Source organism: Schistocerca americana, chromosome 6 (assembly GCF_021461395.2).
Source record: "Schistocerca americana isolate TAMUIC-IGC-003095 chromosome 6, iqSchAmer2.1, whole genome shotgun sequence".
Classification (NCBI taxonomy): domain Eukaryota; kingdom Metazoa; phylum Arthropoda; class Insecta; order Orthoptera; family Acrididae; genus Schistocerca; species Schistocerca americana.
Window position 1 is genome coordinate 524,849,045 of NC_060124.1, and position 18,353 is coordinate 524,867,397.

Consider the following 18,353-nt stretch of genomic DNA (forward strand, 5'->3'; position numbering starts at 1 on the left):
CATTATAGACATAAGACGGTGACGAATACTGCTACTACTATGACATCATCCATCTTAGACGTACTGCAATCGCCTTCCATGTCTTCTATGCCTGGCCCTTGGGGTCGCCTCATTTCACTTGCTCTGCTGATGGTTTGGCATGCTGCTCGTAATACTTCCCCCACATCCCATTTAGGAGCATCGACTACCTACCCACTGGGACATCAGTCCCTGACCCCCAGGCAGAGAAACAAAGCCCTCCTCCAGCACTCTTCACCAGCAAGGGGTCCAAAGGGACACTCCCTTCCCAGGACTCTGTGGACTTGCACCTGGATACCAGCCAGTGACTGAAGGAGACATAGGTTTCACATTGTAGGACTTTGCATTCACCTGTCTAGCTAGCAATGGTCTAACTGCAGCTATGGAATCTGCGGTATCATCCTCCCTGCATGCTGACAACTTTTGCGTTGACTACAGCTCCTTAGTTGTGGGTATTTCTGAACACCAATTGCAGGGTGCCATATGAAAGGTGCAGTCTTGGGCTCTTGCCCACGCCCTCTGGTTTTCCGTTGCCAAGACATTCGTAATGCATGTCTGTTACCATTGTACTGTCCATCCCCAACCAGAACTCTACCTCAAGGACCAAATGCTCAATGTGGTGGAGTCTTAGCGTTTTTCATATTGGTCTTAAATGTCCAGTTGACATGGAGTCTCCATTTCAGCAACTTAAGCAAATGTGCTGGTTACACCTTAATACTCTTCACTGCCTTAGTAACACCAGTTGGGGTGCAGACTACACTTCTGAAGCTGTATAAAGCGCTGATACCATGGTATGTTAAATATGGGATAGTTGGGGTGCAGACTACACTTCTGAAGCTGTATAAAGCGCTGATACCATGGTATGTTAAATATGGGATCCTGCTGTAAGGCTCAGCATCACCGTAAGCATTGCAAATGCTCACCCACTACACCATTGTGGGGTCCAACTTCCAACAGAGGCCTTAGGACCACTCCTGTGGACAACCTACTTGTAAACACTGCTGTCCCTCCCTTACAAATCAAGCGCCAACTACTGCTGCTAAACTACACAATACACATCAGCTGCACCCCTGAAGATCTAAACCACTGTGTCCTTTTTCCCAGTAGGGAGATCTACCTCCCACCAACACACCCCAAGGTCTTCATAGTGTCTGTGCGCTGAACTCGTATTTCCTGGCTGTTGCGTCCTGTCAGGGAGAAATTGCATGTGCTCCAGTGGTGTGGTGTGCCCCATCTTTGGATGTTCTTCGACCTTTCCTTTGGACTGAAACACTCAATAGGCCCTATGATTTTCTACCACCTTTTCATGGTCATCCTTGCTGTATTTAAAGGCTCAGACATGGTATACACTGATAGCTCTGTGTTAAACAGATGAGCCAATTCTGTCTACCCATGTGCAAGAGGCAGTGAAGTACATTCCCTAGTAAATTGGTGTGGTGTATCCACTGCAGAATTCGTACCATTACTTGACACCACAGCCATCTTTGTTCTTTTAGTGGCGAGTCGTTCTTGCATTGACTCGTTGAGTATTCTTCGGGCTGTCAACTAGTGCTACCCTCAACACCTGTTGGTTGTGACCGTCCAGGATCTCCTGTATGACCTCCACCATGCTGTACTAGTCGGTCATCCATGTATGGGCCCTTCGTCACATTGGGATCTGTGTTGACCAGCTGGCAAAGTTCATTACCAGGATGCCAACTTCGGAGATAGGGGTATTGGAACCAGACCTTTGCTTGACTCAGTGGTGACTATTATTTGGGCCTTGGAATGCAGAGTGGTGTACCCTGATTACTCTCAATAAATTGTGTATAACAAAGGAGACCACGACCCTGTGGCAATCTTCCCTCTGTGCTTCTCACAGAGAATCTACTGTCCTCTGTTGGCTTCACAGTGGCCACACTCGGCCGACACACAGCCACAACTTCCATCGTTGCAACGCACCCCACTGTAGGTTTGTTGCCTATCTCATTGTGGCCCACATCCTACACGACCCCCCTACTTTGGCCACCATATGATGGAACCTTAAACATGCTGACACAGTAAATTTGGTGCCACTGGACGAAATCAGAGTGATCTGGTTATACATTTTACCAGTGACTCCTGTGACATAAAGCACATTATCCTTGCAGAATGAGATTTTCACTCTGCAGCGGAGTGTGCGCTGATATGAAACTTCCTGGCAGATTAAAACTGTGTGCCCGACCGAGACTCGAACTCGGGACCTTTGCCTTTCGCGGGCAAGTGCTCTACCAACTGAGCTACCGAAGCACGACTCGCGTCCGGTACTCACAGCCTTACTTCTGCCAGTACCTCGTCTCCTACCTTCCAAACTTTACAGAAGCTCTCCTGCGAACCTTGCAGAACTAGCACTCCTGAAAGAAAGGATATTGCGGAGACATGGCTTAGCCACAGCCTGGGGGATGTTTCCAGAATGAGATTTTTCACTCTGCAGCGGAGTGTGCGCTGATATGAAACTTCCTGGCAGATTAAAACTGTGTGCCCCACCGAGACTCGAACTCGGGACCTTTGCCTTTCGCGGGCAAGTGCTCTACCAACTGAGCTACCGAAGCACGACTCACGTCCGGTACTCACAGCCTTACTTCTGCCAGTACCTCGTCTCCTACCTTCCAAACTTTACAGAAGCTCTCCTCGCAGGAGAGCTTCTGTAAAGTTTGGAAGGTAGGAGACGAGGTACTGGCAGAAGTAAGGCTGTGAGTACCGGACGTGAGTCGTGCTTCGGTAGCTCAGTTGGTAGAGCACTTGCCCGCGAAAGGCAAAGGTCCCGAGTTCGAGTCTCGGTCGGGCACACAGTTTTAATCTGCCAGGAAGTTTCACATTATCCTTGTTGGCCGATGGAGGGATTGGAGGGGTGCCCCATCACCAGCTCCCATCTGAGTGGCCCATGGCTACCCTTGCTCGTTGGTCTGGTTTGACTACTACCCTTCCACCTTTTTATATCTTCTTATTTCTTTACATCTCTTGATGATTGACACTGTCGTCAACGTTCTTTCCTGGGGTTTTATCTTGTCACTGTAGCTAGTTCTCTTTTGGTGCTTTCACACCAGTCAGAAGCAGGGGTATGTCTCCGGTTGCATAACGTGTTTTGGAGACCTCCACCTTCTTTCTGGGTGGGGAAACCCTCCCACATTCACCTTTTTACCCCTCTCTCATTGTTTCTTACTTCTATATCTTGACTTCCTTGATTCTCAGAACCACAAGAGTCCATTGGGATTTGTCTTCTACGTACTTACTCTCCAAGTAGTAATTCCAGCTTGACACACACATGATTAACAGAGCACTGACCTTGTAGTTTAGTTCATTTAACCCCAGCCATTCCTCTATCTTTACCATTACATATAGTCAAACACTTCTTGTAAATCGACAGGTCCTATGAAAATGTCTTGAATTTTAAGTTTTGCTTCCACTATGAAATGTAACATCGTAACTGCTTCTCTGATGCCTTCACCTTTATCAAATCCAAATTGATAGTGATGTATCATGCTTCATCATGTAGATAACAAAAATTTCGTTCTGGGCTGAGTGTTTCGTTAAAGAGACATGTTTCACGTAGCCAGAATCATAAACTCTAACATAGTTTCAACAGTCTCAGAATGGAAACACATTATTATACCCAAGAAATCAAACCACCCATATTTCTAAGAAATGATACCTTTCAGACATACGATATACACCTCCAAGAAAAACAGCTATGAAGAACAAAACAACCATCACCATAGAGCAAAACAAAGGAGCAAGACGGTACACAAGATATATGTCAAAATGGAAATACTCGCAGGAGCAGAAGACTGTAAAATTAAAAATATTGCAGATACACCAGTACACAGAAGACAGCAGAACTAAAAAACTACACACACACACACACACACACACACACACACACACACACACACACACACACACACACACGGACCCCGGGACACGTTGGGATAGCGGGAAACGAACTCGCCGACAAGTTAGCCAAAGAAGCTGCCCGCAAACTGCCGTTGGAGATCGGCCTCCCGGCAACTGATCTCCGAACGGTTTTGCACCGTCGGGTCTTCGGGATGTGGGGAGACGAATGGCGCACTCTGTCTGCACACCCAACAAGCTGCGGCAGGTAAAGGCGACCACGACTGTTTGGGGTTCCTCCATGCGGGCCTCTCGCAGGGATTCTGTTCTGTGTAGGCTCCGCATTGGTCACTCTTGGCTGACGCATGGTCATCTGCTGCGTCGAGAGGACCCCCCTCATCGTCGCTGTGGTGCGAGCATGACGGTGGCCCATATATTGTTGGAATGTCCTCTTTTTAACCACTCTCAGGCGTGATTTTAATCTCCTGGGTGATTTATCCTCTCTTTTAGGTGACAATGTCTCTATGGCAGATCGGGTTTTAAGTTTTATTTGCGCAAGCGGCTTTTATAGGTCCATTTAATTTTTTTTAACGTCACCCTCTTTTGAGCTGTATCTTTTAATTAGTTTTGTGTTGTAATTCGACTCCACCCTAAACTTTTAGGCTGGAGGTTTTAACGTGTTGCAGAGTGGCTGGCTCATCCTATTATTTTCGTGATCAGCCAGCCACAGTCCTCTGCTGTGCAGTTTAAATTCCTTCTGCCTTTGTTCTCTACGTTGTTTTTGTTGCTGTGCTCTGTTTTCCGTGTTGTCTTACAATGGATCATGGGGCTTTTCTTCCCCCGGAATTTTTCTTTCAGTGCTTCGCCTGACTGGTGGATAGTTTCCCTGTGCTCTGTGTTTTTATGAAACAAGGGACCGATGACCTTTGTAGTTTGGTCCCTTTAATCTTTAACCCAACCAACACACACACACACACACACACACACACACACACACACACACACACACACACACACACACACACAACCTCCCTCTAGAGCACGTCATAATACATCATAATTAACTCAGACATAAGATTACTAACGTTTTCAAGTCAGATAAAATTGATGCATCCCTTAAAACAAACAGCAATATAAAAGGAATTAAAAACTGACGACAGAGAGAGAGATTTAGCAGTTTTTGATGTTTCCCACAACTTTGATAAATATAGACATAACATTTTGTAAAACATGAAACTGCTGTACAATTTATTTCTAATTGTATTATCGGTTTTGGTCAGACTTCTCCAGTATGTGTTGCACAATATAATGGATCTAGGATAATTTTCGCGCAAAAAGGATGTTTAAAAGTCTTAGTAAAATACTAGCAATTTTTACAAACAAGTGGCCCATGGCAGTAAGAAGAATCGCACCAACCCGTAGCTCGCAATCGATAGCGACAATTTGCTCAATGGCTGTAGTGAATACATCCCCTGGTGTCTCTATCTTCTTGCAACTTCACTCCCGACTTCAAAAAAAATCAGGAGCTCAGAAGCCTTAGTCCAAAACGACTAATTCCACATGTGGATTCCTTATGGCTGAGCAACGGTGCGATAGTGAGCGAGCGCAGCCTCCACGAGTCCACTCACTCCATCAGCTACTCGGCGAATGGGGCCAGATTGCTCACTCTCTTCTGATACTCTTCCCTATTTGGGGAAGCGTGTAGGATAGTTTGTAGCCTTTCGGCATTTACTCCACTTGTTTACTTGTGTATGTGATTATTTCTGCATAATGTGATGATTGTTCTGTGTGTGTCTGTACTTGCCTGAGGTTGGCGAGATGAATGATATTATGGGGGAGGGAGGAGGATTAAGGATTAGATATAGGGATTTTCTCTTCAACTTAGTCGTCGAAGAGCATCATTGGCCATTTGTGCTTGTCGTGGGACGTGTCATACCGACCTAAGGAGTGGATGAGGACGTTTTCTGATATGGAAGAGCTTTCATACAAGGCCCTTGCCAGATCTTGGACGTGCTCTTTCAGGGGTGGGATTTCAGCTGCGGTGTGCAGATAGTCATTGGGGAATCGCAGATGTAGATGCAGCGCTCTCCTGAGGGCGCAGTTCTGCAGCTTCTGCATCTCGTCCAGGTGCTGCTTCACCACGTATCCCCAGACAGGGGCATGTATACTCCATTACTGGCCATATAAAGGCCTGATAAACATTCACTCCTACAGAGCAGGGAAGGGAGCTGGAAGTGTTAAGGACTGGGTGAAGTATGGGCATTCTGGCACAGACTTTCCTGTGGAGTTTCCAAGTAAGACGAGAGTCCAAGGTTACTCAAAGATACTTGGCGGTTCTGTACCAGGGGAGTTGGTCAGATTGCGGCCGCCAACGCAGGTCCGTGCCGGGTAGTGGAAGATGCAAAATCCTGTAGTATGTCCTCAGTGACAGTCGTGGAAGGATTTTGTGTCCACTTCAGGCGTGACTCCTTGATGGAGCTAAGTAATAGTTTCCATGCCTGGCTGAGTTGAAAACTTGTCTCAGTTTATGAGATCGTTCGTTATGCGAATTTCAATGACCACCTTGAAGATGCTGTTCCAGTGGAAGCTGGTAGGGGCCAGAAACTTGGTCTCTTCATATTTCTCTTTGTGTCCAGTTTCCAAGATGTATTCTGCCAGTGCCGATTTGTTGGCCTGGTCTAGGTGTCTGTGGCTTTTGTGTTCTTTGCAGTAGCCTTCGACTGTTCAGATTGTTTGACCGATGGAGGATTTGCCACAGCCATATGGAATATTATATATGCTCACTTTCTTGAGCCCAAATCAGTCTTTCGCTGTCTCCAGTGAGGTGCACATGTTCGACGGCAGTGTCAACTTTGTTTTTAGCAGTCTCCCAACTTTTGACGTCATGTTGCCTGCATACGGTAAAAGGTTCCCCGCCTTTGGACTGTTCCCCGCCTTCGTTTCTGCTGTGTTTCCATCGTCTGAGGGCTGTCTGGATCTGTCAATTGCTGTACCCGTTCCTGCAGAATACATTTTCTAGGGGTTTGAGTTCTTTGTGCAGATTTTGTTCGTCCAGTATAGAGTATGTCCTGTGAATCAGTGTGTTGAGCATCCTGCCGAGTTCTGCAGGATGGTGGCTACCTGAGGCAAGTAAATATAAGTCCGAATGTGTAGGCTTGTGGTATGGAAAAAAGCACAGGTTTCCGTTTGGTCGCTTGTAATGCCTCCTCTTCAAAACTCTCCATAAATAAGTTGGCTACCACTGGTGAGACAGGGCTCCCCATAGCCACACCATCAGTCTGTTCATAGTATTGGCCATTGAAGATGAAGTAGATGGATCTAAGTATCTGCCTGAAAAGTTGTCAACAAGGATCAAATTTCTCGCTAATAAAGTGGTTCGAATCTTCTAGTGGGACCAATGTGAAAAGTGATATGACATCAAAGCTGACTGTTGTCTGTTTCTCGTAGGGTCAGTTACTTAACATGAAGTCCATGGAGTTCTGAATATGGTGTTCACACTTTCCCACATACGGTCTGTTCAAATCACTTTTCACCAACAAAAACAAACACCACTACACGTTCTGTACAACAAAAACACAACAAAAATGTCATTGGAGACCTCCCAAAATGACTGTCCCCTCAGGCTATTAAAACAGATGACTGTCCAGGGATTCGTCGTCAGGGGTGTTCAATAGATGGGCAAAGTTGAAAGCAAATTGCCTTTATTCCAGATCACACTGCCTGATATCCCCCAGAACAAAAAGAGAGAAAAATGGTAGTGGCTCTGCCTGTAACCACCGAGCCACTGCAGCACAAAAACAAGATGGTGCAGTGCTTCAGGTGTCAGTCGCTGCACACTGCACTATGGCGGTAATATGCAGGAAGTGCGCCAAGCCCCATGACATGAGGTCCTGTACACTGAAACCCATGGACCTACAAATAAGGTGCACGCTTGTGGTAAAAACCACACAGCTGGTTACCAAGGTTGTGAGGTCCATAAGACACCCACAACAGGGAAAAGGTGTAAAGGCAGCCACCCCTTGCACACAAAACAAACAACCACCACCACCTCTAGACACACAAAGAAATCAAACACATCAACATATACAGACAAGACTTGTATTACACCAAGACCCGACATGCTGAGGGCGACATACGCCAAAATGGTTTCTCCACAAAGAAGCCAGAAAAGCATAGCCCTGTCCCCACAAATCAGCCACAAACACAAAAACAACACCGCGTAAGACAAAACAACAAAGACCATGTCCCCAATAGAGCTCTCTCTCTCCCACCCCCTCGGATCAGTTGTTAGGCATGATTGTCCAGACCAAGAACCAAGGCAAAACATGCAGATTCTCATTGCCCTTCAGGCAGCATTCCAGCAGTCAGTCCCTCCTCCGACTTCACCAGTAGCAGAAAATCCCATCTTGGATAGACAACCAAATATTCCAGGCCTGACAGTGCACATCTTTAATGCAGTTGGCATTGTTAATAAAATGGTCGAATTCAGAGAGTTCATGAAAGAATTATCAATCGACATACGCATAATGGTGGTAACCAACCTCAAGCTGCGAATCAAAGTGACAGTTCCTAATTACAATAGTTAACGTGTAGACAGGCCAACCCAAGGCAGAGGAGTGACCATCTACATAAAGAGGGATCCCCCACCACCAGGCATACATACCAGCTACCAATAAAATCCAAGCAGTGGCAATAGAAGTAACCACTGCTACCGGATTCCTAACAGAAGCTGCAATCTACCGACACCCAAATGATGAGATTGATGAGGGAGATGTAACAGCTTTAGGCCAAACAGAAAGCAAACTCCTAGTTGGCAGCGACTCCAATGCCAAGCACCGACATTGGAACTCAAGAATAACCTTCAGAGCAGGCGCCAATCACACACTATGGCTAGCAACCAAGCAAATCCCAAAAAGACGCACTAGGATGCTGCCACTGCATGGCAAGTGGGGTCTGGCCTACAGCCATGCTAAAATGACAGACTCTTTGAGAAGCAGTTTCAAGCAGCAGAAACCCAGGATGAAGAACATGAAGTGGTAGTCCATCAACCGGCTGTCTTCCTCATTGCTGAGGTGGAACCAGAGGACGTGGCAAAAGTAATTAGGTCGCTCCCCACAAAAAAGGCACCAGGACACGACAATGTTGCCAACCAATTAGTTAAAAACCTCCCAAATGATCATTGTCCATGAGCGTGTTCATACCCTTTTTGCTAACTCAAAACATGACCACCTCACGCTTCTCCAAGCATGACACTTATTGCCATATGTGGGCTTCAGTTCTCTGTTGATTTCGATTGGTATTCGTTCCATGCTTCACAGGAAAGAATCAAACTCTGTTGTACACAACTGACATGTGAGTCTCAATCACAATCTTAAACGACTGAGCAGCACCGTGCTGCAGAGCTACCAGCAGATAAGGCTGGCTCAGTCCATGGAAGGTCCTTTGCTGGGAATTGATACATTGACTTAGGATTTACAACTGTAAGGAAATAAGGGCAATGACTTGGTTTGCCTTTGTAGATAATATGGTCAATTTTTATGTATATTTGTGTTTTTTGTGCACATTTTGATGTCTTTTGTATTACACTTGCTTTGACAGCACAAGGAGAGACGTGGAGGCAACGTATGGCGTCGGCACACTGGGAATGGCAGCAGCGTATCAAAGGTGCACAGAAACCTTGCCACAGGAGCAAGGTCCCAGCACCTACCCTGTCACACAGGAGCAAGTCCCAGGCACAGCTGATGAAGAATACTACTCCACACCACAAACCAGGCTCAGTCCAACCTCAGCAACTGGACAAGGCCACCGTGATGAACACAGGTATGCATTGTTAAACCACTCCAGTGTGGGCACATTCAAATTAGGTTTCCTGGTTTGACCATAATTAGATAGCAGATACATAAATTGGAAAAATAGTCTGACAGTTCACAAACTTGACACTTGTTCATAATTTTGTCCTGATTGCACTCTGTTATACAGGGTAGTTCAAAAAAATTCATGTTTCCAGAAATATATTCCTCATATTGGGGCCTTCAGAACTGTGATATGTCACATGCCTCTCTGAACAAAATAAGAAATTAAGAGTATTTTGTATTTTCATAATGTGCCTTAATTATGGTCTGAAGCACTAAATGCTCATTCCAAATGCAGAAATCCATCTCCCACAATGGTGACCCAGATCAATGTTTGAGACTGCAGTCTGCATCAGTCCCTCCTCTCTGAACTCCAGTACTTTCTTCTACCGCCTCTCACATACCTCAGCCACAGCTTTGTCTTCACCTATCACAAGGCCCAAAAGACTTGGTTTGTCGTGAGGCCCTCTGCCATCAATTTTTCTCCATCTTCGGTGCAACTTTATGGTTGTTGGTCACGTATGCTTTGCTTCCATGCAAGTGGGACATAACAAACTGCACACCTTGCCAGTTGACTGTAGCATTTTCAATGCAGAGTTAGTAGCCATCTCTCGTGCTCTTGAGCATAATCTGTTCCTGCACCAGTGGGTTCTTTCTCATATGCCATGAATAATCCTTCAGTCTGCAAGCCCTCGACCAGTGTTAACATCACCATTCCTTGGCCATGGCTGTTGAGGATTTCCTGTGTGCCCTTGAGCACTATGGATGCTCATTGACCTCCTCCTGGACACTGGGTCACATGGGGATCCCAGAGAATAAATGCACTTACAGATAACCCAAACTGGCTACCGGTAAGTCAACTCTTGAGATAGGTGTTCCGGAAACAGATCACAGATACGTGTTACGGCATCATGGTTTAGGAACCTGAAACACAGAATGGCTCACTCAGACCACCAAACTGCAGGTGATAAAGGAGCCTATGAATCTATGAGGTCCTCCACGCAGGCCTCTCACAAGCACTCTGCCATCCTCTGCCTGCACTGCATCAACCATACTCGACTGACTTATGGTCGTCTTTCCCCATCATGAGGAACCATCCCGTTGTTGTTGTTGTTATTGTTGTTGTTGTTGTTCCCATTTGACAGTGGTTCACAGTTCACTGACCTGTCCCAACCTGTCCACCCTTCAGTGGACTCGTAATCTCCCTCACTCACTACCCTCGGAGTTAGGAGACAATGCCTCAGTGGCTGACTTAGTTTTACATTTTATCAATGAAAGGGGCTTTCAACAGTCTCTCTTTATGGGAGCGCCACTTAACCTTATTGACCTATTGAGATGTTGGCAGAACACTCTGTTGCATTCTCTGCCCACACCAGGTTGTGGCTGTCTGGCTTAGTGGTACACCCCAGCCCTCACCCTACCTGCTTTTTCACTCTTCCTCCCCCTCATGCATGGCCTGTTTGACTTGTTTGTCTTTTGTCTACCTGTTCTCCTGTCTTGCCCTGTCCATGTTGCTAGTCTTTTCTACGCAATTTCTGAGTGGGGTACTTCTAGCAAGTGGTGGGAGTGACAGATGTACATACCTTCATTGCACTCTGCTTTTGGGGACTTCTGGCTGCTCCTTATATGGTGCATGTCGCCTGCTTTTCTTGCTATGTCTCCCCTGCTTTCTTGTCCCTTATCCAGTCATCATTAATCTTTGGTAGACGTTAGGCTTTTCTTCCCTTAGGGGTTTGCCTGAGGTAGGGCATCTCAGGTGTACATTCTTGGAGACCTGTCAGTGGAAGAAGGGACTGATGACCTACTAGTTAGGTCCCTTTAAACATCCTACCAACCAACTACCTAACATTTGGAAGTGATTCCATGTCAGGCACAGATGATGATACACTAATGATCTTGAATAGTCCCACAAGTAGAAATCTGTATGACTGAAATTGGGTGAGTGTGGAAGCCAAGTAATTGGGCCATTTCTACCCATCCATTGATCAGAAAACATTCGAGAAAGTACTGGCAAGCTGTGCAGCTGGGGTGAGTAAAAGCACCAACATTCAAAAGTGAGCCTGCCAATGAAAGACTAGTGGAATGTCTTCAAAAGTGGGAAGTACGTAGTTCTTCCAGACGTTTGTGAAGACCTGCTTCTTAAGTCTGTTAGCAAGTACATGGAATCATGCTGACTGCCAATGATACTGGTCCCTATTTTGAGGGAGAACAGCACTTGGTGAAGAGTTGGAACAGTTACATGTGGGTTTGTGTGTACCCATATATGCATGCTGTGGAGGTTTGTAATGCAGTCTCGTGTGTTCTGTGCTTCATTGGTGAATAGCATTAAACAGGGAAGACTGCTGCAAGAGCTACTGGCAGAAAACAGCTCGTGGAGTGTAATCTGCTGGGGATGGCCTGTAAGCCTGACAAATATGGATACAACTGCTGTTCTTGTAATTGTCTCCAGACAGTTGTACCAGAAACATTCACTTGAAACTTCAACCTTCATGTGCTGATAAGTCATGATCACAAAATGCTGAATGTCCTCCAACTGAAGCTGCAGACCTTGGTCATCCTTTCTCTAACTCACATACCAATTTCTCGTTGGCAGACACTGTGATGGAGATGTTCAAATGTCATCTAATCTAAAAGCCATCACTGTGGGTACATCTCCTGGTGCAAACTGAGGTCATACAGCATTGTGGTTATTTTAAGTCACCAGTTATCTCTGACTGGTTTGATGTGGCCCACCATGAATTACTCTTCTGTGCCAATTTTTCAATCTCAGAGTAGCACTTGCAACATACATCCTCATTTATTTCCTGGATGTATTCCAGTCTCTATCCACCTTCATAGTTTCTACCCTGCACAGGGGTCTCCCCCCCCCCTCCCCTGGTCTCCCTCCAACCACCACAATCAGAGGGATTGCTGCTGTTTGGTGGGTTCATGCTTGGCTGTCACAGGGCCCTAGCTTTTGCACCATCTCTTCCCTCCTTCCATCCTGCATGTCTTTCCCCTCTCTTGGGGAATGTGACAGGGCTGTTTCTGGAAAAGTATTCTGCATTTTTGGCAGTCAACTTCAGAATACTCTTCACCATTTTCTGTCCCTTTCTTTTTCTTCATTCATCTTCTCATATCCTCCTTCCACTTAGGTGTTTAAGGTTCCTCTTTTTCTTCTTCCTCCCTGCACGCTCTTGCATCTGACAGCACGCTCTTGCATCTGACATGTAACAGGTGACTGAGTAAAGCATAATTCCAAGCCCTGGGTCGACATGTGAGGTTCTCACATACTCTCTGGTACAGGCCAGTCCCAGGGGCAGTGATTGCTCAAACTGCTGCCTTCCCAAACTGGTGATTGGTCGATCTGTCAGGTGTTTGGAAGGAGTGACCTGAGGTGTGAACAATCACCAAAGGTGAGTGCACCCCCTTCTGAAGGGGTTCCCAGTTGGAGTGCACCATTGGGGATAATGGCAACTGGAAGAGATTTTCTCACATTGAGCCAATCATCTTCACAGTCAATGGCTACCAAACGTAAATGGAATTAGGCTAACGATTCTAAGCAACATGGTTCCTTGTGGTTTCACCTACTGAAGATGGTCAGTCCTTTGTTACTGTAAGTCCGTTTATTATTCAGAAAGGTGTTGATGCAATTGCTGCCCCCCCCCCCCCGTAAAATCACGCTCTTGTTTACGCAATTACGCAATGGCCTTTAACCTTTGAGACTACTTCTGCTTCTCCACAGCTATTGCATTTGCTGTTGTAGACCTCGTGGAGCAGGATCTGCTGCCTCTGTGCCATGTAGTAGCAAGCCTTCAAAGGCTGGCACTCAGCAGCTGCAGAGGTGCACCCCTCCATATTTTCCTCATCTTGACTCTCCTCCATGGCAATGTCTGGGGTCTTTGATCCAATAAAAGGGATTTACGGCTGCTCTTAGAATTGCAGCATCCACTCGTTTCTCCCTTCAGGAAACACAATTGCATCCTCGTGACCATCTTGTGCTCTCGCATTTCCTCCTGGTCCATTTGACCTTCCCCAAGAACAGCTTTCCTTCTCCTCATTGGAAGTCATGTGGGATAACATTTATAGTCGAGCCATTTGCTTCAAACTGTTGCCTTTCCCCTTGCTTACTAGACCTTTCCCCTTTGCACCATTTACATCCCTCTGTCATTCAGTGTCACAAAGGCAGACTTCCTTCAGCTTATTGGGCAGCTACCTCAGCCATTTCTGCTGCTCAGTGACTTTAAAGTGCACCATCCCCTTTGGGGCTCCCCAAAATCTGAGATGTGCCCTCTTGGCTGACCTTACCAATCAACTTAGCATCTTCTGTCTTAACACCGGAGCTCCCATGTTTCTTTCAGGATCCTCATAGATCTATTCCCATTTGGACCTATCCTTCTGTACTGCCCTTCTTGACCGTCTCGGGGGGTCCATTCTATGACATGTACTTGAGCAACCATTGCCCACGTCCTATCAGTTGGCTGACTACTACCCCACCTATGTGCACACGCAAATGGCAATGTACTAAGGCCAACTAGAGGCCTTACTCCTGCCTGGCGACATTTGATGAGCATTATTTCACCAGTTGTGATGAACAGGTAGAATACCTTACTTACGTTATCCCTACTGCCGCAGCATGTTCCATTCCTTGCACTTCCTCTTTACCATGCTGTCTCTCAGTCCCTTGGTGGACTGAGGCATGCCACGATGCAGTTCACAAGTGAACACATGCGCAAACTGCACTCATTATAAACAGTTGTGTCCACCATCTTGTATTGTTCTTTGGGATAGCAAAAAAGTTAGCTGGCTTTCATTAACAGTTCCACTCCCTCTTCCATTGTGTGGGCCAACGTCCAACAGCTCTCCAGAAATGAAGTCCATTCCCCAATTTCCAGCCTGATAGTAGCAGACAATGTCATAGTGGACCCCCTTGCTATCTCAAATGCCTTGGGCTACTACTTCGCAGAGATTGAGATCCTCCCAATATCATCCTGCCCTCCTCCATCAATAATGAGCAGAGGCTCTTCTCAGAATAGTGAGTGCTACAATGACACCTTTACTATGAGGAAACTAGATCGTGCTCTCGCTTCATGCTAGTCCTCCACCCCAGGGCCAGATGATGTTAACGTTCAGATGTTTCAGCACCTTTCTCCTGCAGGCAAGCACTTCCTGCTCAATATGTACAACCACATCTGGGTGGAGGGCACGTTTCCCAGACACTGGCATGAAGCCAGTCATACCCATACCTAAGCACAGTAAGGGCAAACGCCACCCCATCTCTCTCACCGTCTGTTTTTGCAAGGTGATGGAATGTATGGTTTGTGCCAGGCTGGTGTGGTGGCTATAACGATATGTTTACGTAACGTGTATACATAAACATACAGTTATAAATGTCCCCGTTCGTAGCCGCTAATTATAACAATATGTTTACTTTTGTGCTGTAACATATAGCTATAATCAGCGGTGGAAACATATTTGCGAACGCCGATCGTGTGCGGCTGTTTCTTGTTGGATCGTCTGATCAGTCGGAAGTTGCATTGCGGAAGAGAGTAAATCCCTATTCAAAATATAATTATTTTTGGATAGCTCAACATGAATTTCCTAAGGGACCGTAGTTTATCATGCATTTACCAATAGAACATGGCGCGGAGAAAATATTTCGCCGCATACAACTTCCGTCCGATTTCGACGAAAGAATTCGTGACTGTGAACTCTCTATTTGGCAGAAACATAAAGAAAATTAAATAACTTCATGAAGGAGTGAGACATAGATTCTATATTAAATAAATAGTCCATACACCAGTTCCATTTAAATCTGAATTTATGGCAATTAATAGACGAACTTACACTGCAACGAAGGATTTAACATGGATGCCGTTTTGACTGGCACTTCTCGTAATGAAAACAATTCCTTTGACGTTTTCACATACACGTCGCACAATAAATCTACTGTTAGGCACTTTTAGTATTACACATTTACTTTACACTAGAACAATATTATTTTTAACAATAATAATACGGCGGCAAGACATGCGCGTCCGACACACGTTACAGGAGACAAGAGAAGAATGAGTAGCTGTTCATCGAGAATATCTCGTACATAAAAAAAATGTGTAAAAAAAGTGTTCTTTTGTCCGTTTTTCGCGCCGCGGTTTTCAAAGTCAATAACTCACAGCATCTCTGACGGCGCTTCGACAATAAACAAGTCAAGTCACAGGTCGTTCACCTTTTACATTCTCGCAACATTATTTGCTAACTGTAGCTGTTACCGAGCGACTGCTCGATTAGTGAATGATTTAAAATGTTAAGGCAATCACATAATATTACATTGCCTTCCATGGGAATCTTGGAAATCAAGGAGATTACTAAAATTCACATGTCGCCGTTAATATTATGGGATTGAGTGCTTTACAGATTTACATTGATCAAACACAGTATTCCTGTCATTTGATTATTAGGATTACACAAATATGGTGATCTCTCATTCATAGACAAAGTCAGTTCTTAAGGTAAAGATACACGAAAAAATTTAAAAACTAAGACAGTAAATCTACGAAGTTTACAATGGACATTATACATTATACTCATTACAGTCCTTTTTTTACAGAGTTCATACCGACCATCTTTGTGGCCTCAAGTTATCGTCCAGAGCTCATAGGCTCTTTGCTCCTGAAAGAAAACACATAGGATTCATCTTTTTATACACACATAATTCTCACACAATTCTCACACATGGAATTTCTCACACGTGTCCATTTTCCATTGCTCACTAGTTGTTATAATTTTTACGCTTTCATTGTTTGTGTATTGACAGGAAAGTTAAAATTTGATTCTTCTCCAGGTGAAGCTTATGCCTTGAAGTTGGATCGCTACTTTGCGGTTCCCGAGTAGAAAACTTTTCATCAGCTCTGGCGGGCGAGTCTCACTCGCACGTTACGTACACACGTTACATGTAACAAAAAATATAAATACCCATTAGTCTAAGAACTAAGCTTAAATCTAATTTTAGGACTTGGGATTCATAGGAATTTGACTTTGTCACTATTCGCGTGTGGTTTGGCTGTTCGCATTTCATCCACGGGATATAACATTAGCATAGTATGTGATATGTTGTGAACTCATATAAGAGTATTTTGGGAGCGGCTTTCATGGAAAGTCCGTTTCGTCGAACTGCAGCGGGAGTGCTGTGCAAGTACATCACTTTAAATTTAACGCGTTTGTTGCGTCGATGGACGTTGACACAGGCTGATTGTTAGAGCTGAACCGCAACTCGAGGCGCTCACCAGCCTCCACGCGGTACTTCAGCTTTTCCGCGCACGGTTCAGTGAACACGTTGCGTCGATCGTGTTGTGGTTTGCTGAGCTGGTGCGGAGGGACGAGGATTACCAGGGACCGAGACTCCATTGAAACCATCCCTGTCTCCACATTTTCCAGCCGATTTTGAAGATTTTAAGGTAGGCTAGCGCTCGCACTTTGCAAAGCAGCTAACACACTTGGTTTCCGATGCACTGCACGTAATCACATCACCGCCTTCGGTTACACAACCGGACTATCATTGTCCGTCGGCCTATCTGCACGTTTAACACTTTTTATCTTCATCGTGTCTGTGGCAACTTCCACACCATTTTAAGCCTTCACTTATACACTACTATGTACACAATTTTTTTTTTACAGTTTATAATCAAATAGTTTGTCTCACTTTGAAGCTTGCTAATTGAGAGCTTCGATTATCATGTCCATTTCAATTTCTGTTACTTTGTTGGTAACTATCTTTAACATTTCGCTTTACATTGTTCATCATCTTTCTCTAAGACTAATTATGCTTTTAGTTCAGTCACAATACATTAGTTTCTCCGATCTGTTAGCAATTATTATTATTTTAATTCATTTCAACCGTTCTTTCTATTTATTAGATTCATTAAAGTTATCACTGTCATTTCAACAAAAATTCTCTTTTTACTAGATGTGAGGATCAATCAGTCACATTTGATCGCCCTCACATGAGAACAGAACACCATTCACGAAAATATTCAAATTCCTTATCGCGATCTCGGTTTCCGTCTCGGATTGACTTTAAAAGGAAAAATAAAGACATTTCAAAACTAGCTTTTCCCGATTTCGTTCACGCGTTTCCTTTTGAAAATCGTATGCCAAACCAGCCTTCCACGTCAACCGCATTTCTCAATCTGTGACGTCAAGTCTACGGGACGGATTTAGGCGGGTTAAGGTATTTAAACAAATTCAGAAGAAAGACATAGGTATAATAATACATAGAAGAAGAAATCTAGCAAACAACTCCTTGTTCCTTATGACTTAGAAATTAATTTCCCTTTGCGCCGTACGTCTGCGTACGCGCTCCAATTAAGAACTAGTTGCGTTGTTTTGCCGGCTGTTTCATTGTCATTTTATTCTCGCCTTGACGCCTGCTTGCGCTACACTGCATTGACCTCTATATATGACCTTAAGTCATCATTGCTTTGTCCTTGCCACTTACGCTCTTATACTTGGTATTTATTTCACTTATGGCTTCGAATGTATCTGTCCTGCGTATTGCAATTACAATTAATGCTACTTTGTTTATCTAGCTGAAGGATAGCGCTTTCGTGGTCATGTTGGTACTTACAAGTAACTCACATGCTTCGTAAACATTACGTT

General features: G+C 44.9%; 1 protein-coding gene across 1 annotated transcript in view; it reads left to right on the plus strand.

Moving 5' to 3' along the window:
- The window catches only part of LOC124620264 (hornerin-like), a 163,724-nt gene that overhangs the window by 76,894 nt on the left and 68,477 nt on the right, over positions 1-18,353 (plus strand). Inside the window, exon 4 of the mRNA XM_047146931.1 lies at positions 9,466-9,687. Coding sequence (XP_047002887.1) covers positions 9,466-9,687 — 222 coding nt within the window. The remainder of the gene's footprint in view (positions 1-9,465; positions 9,688-18,353) is intronic.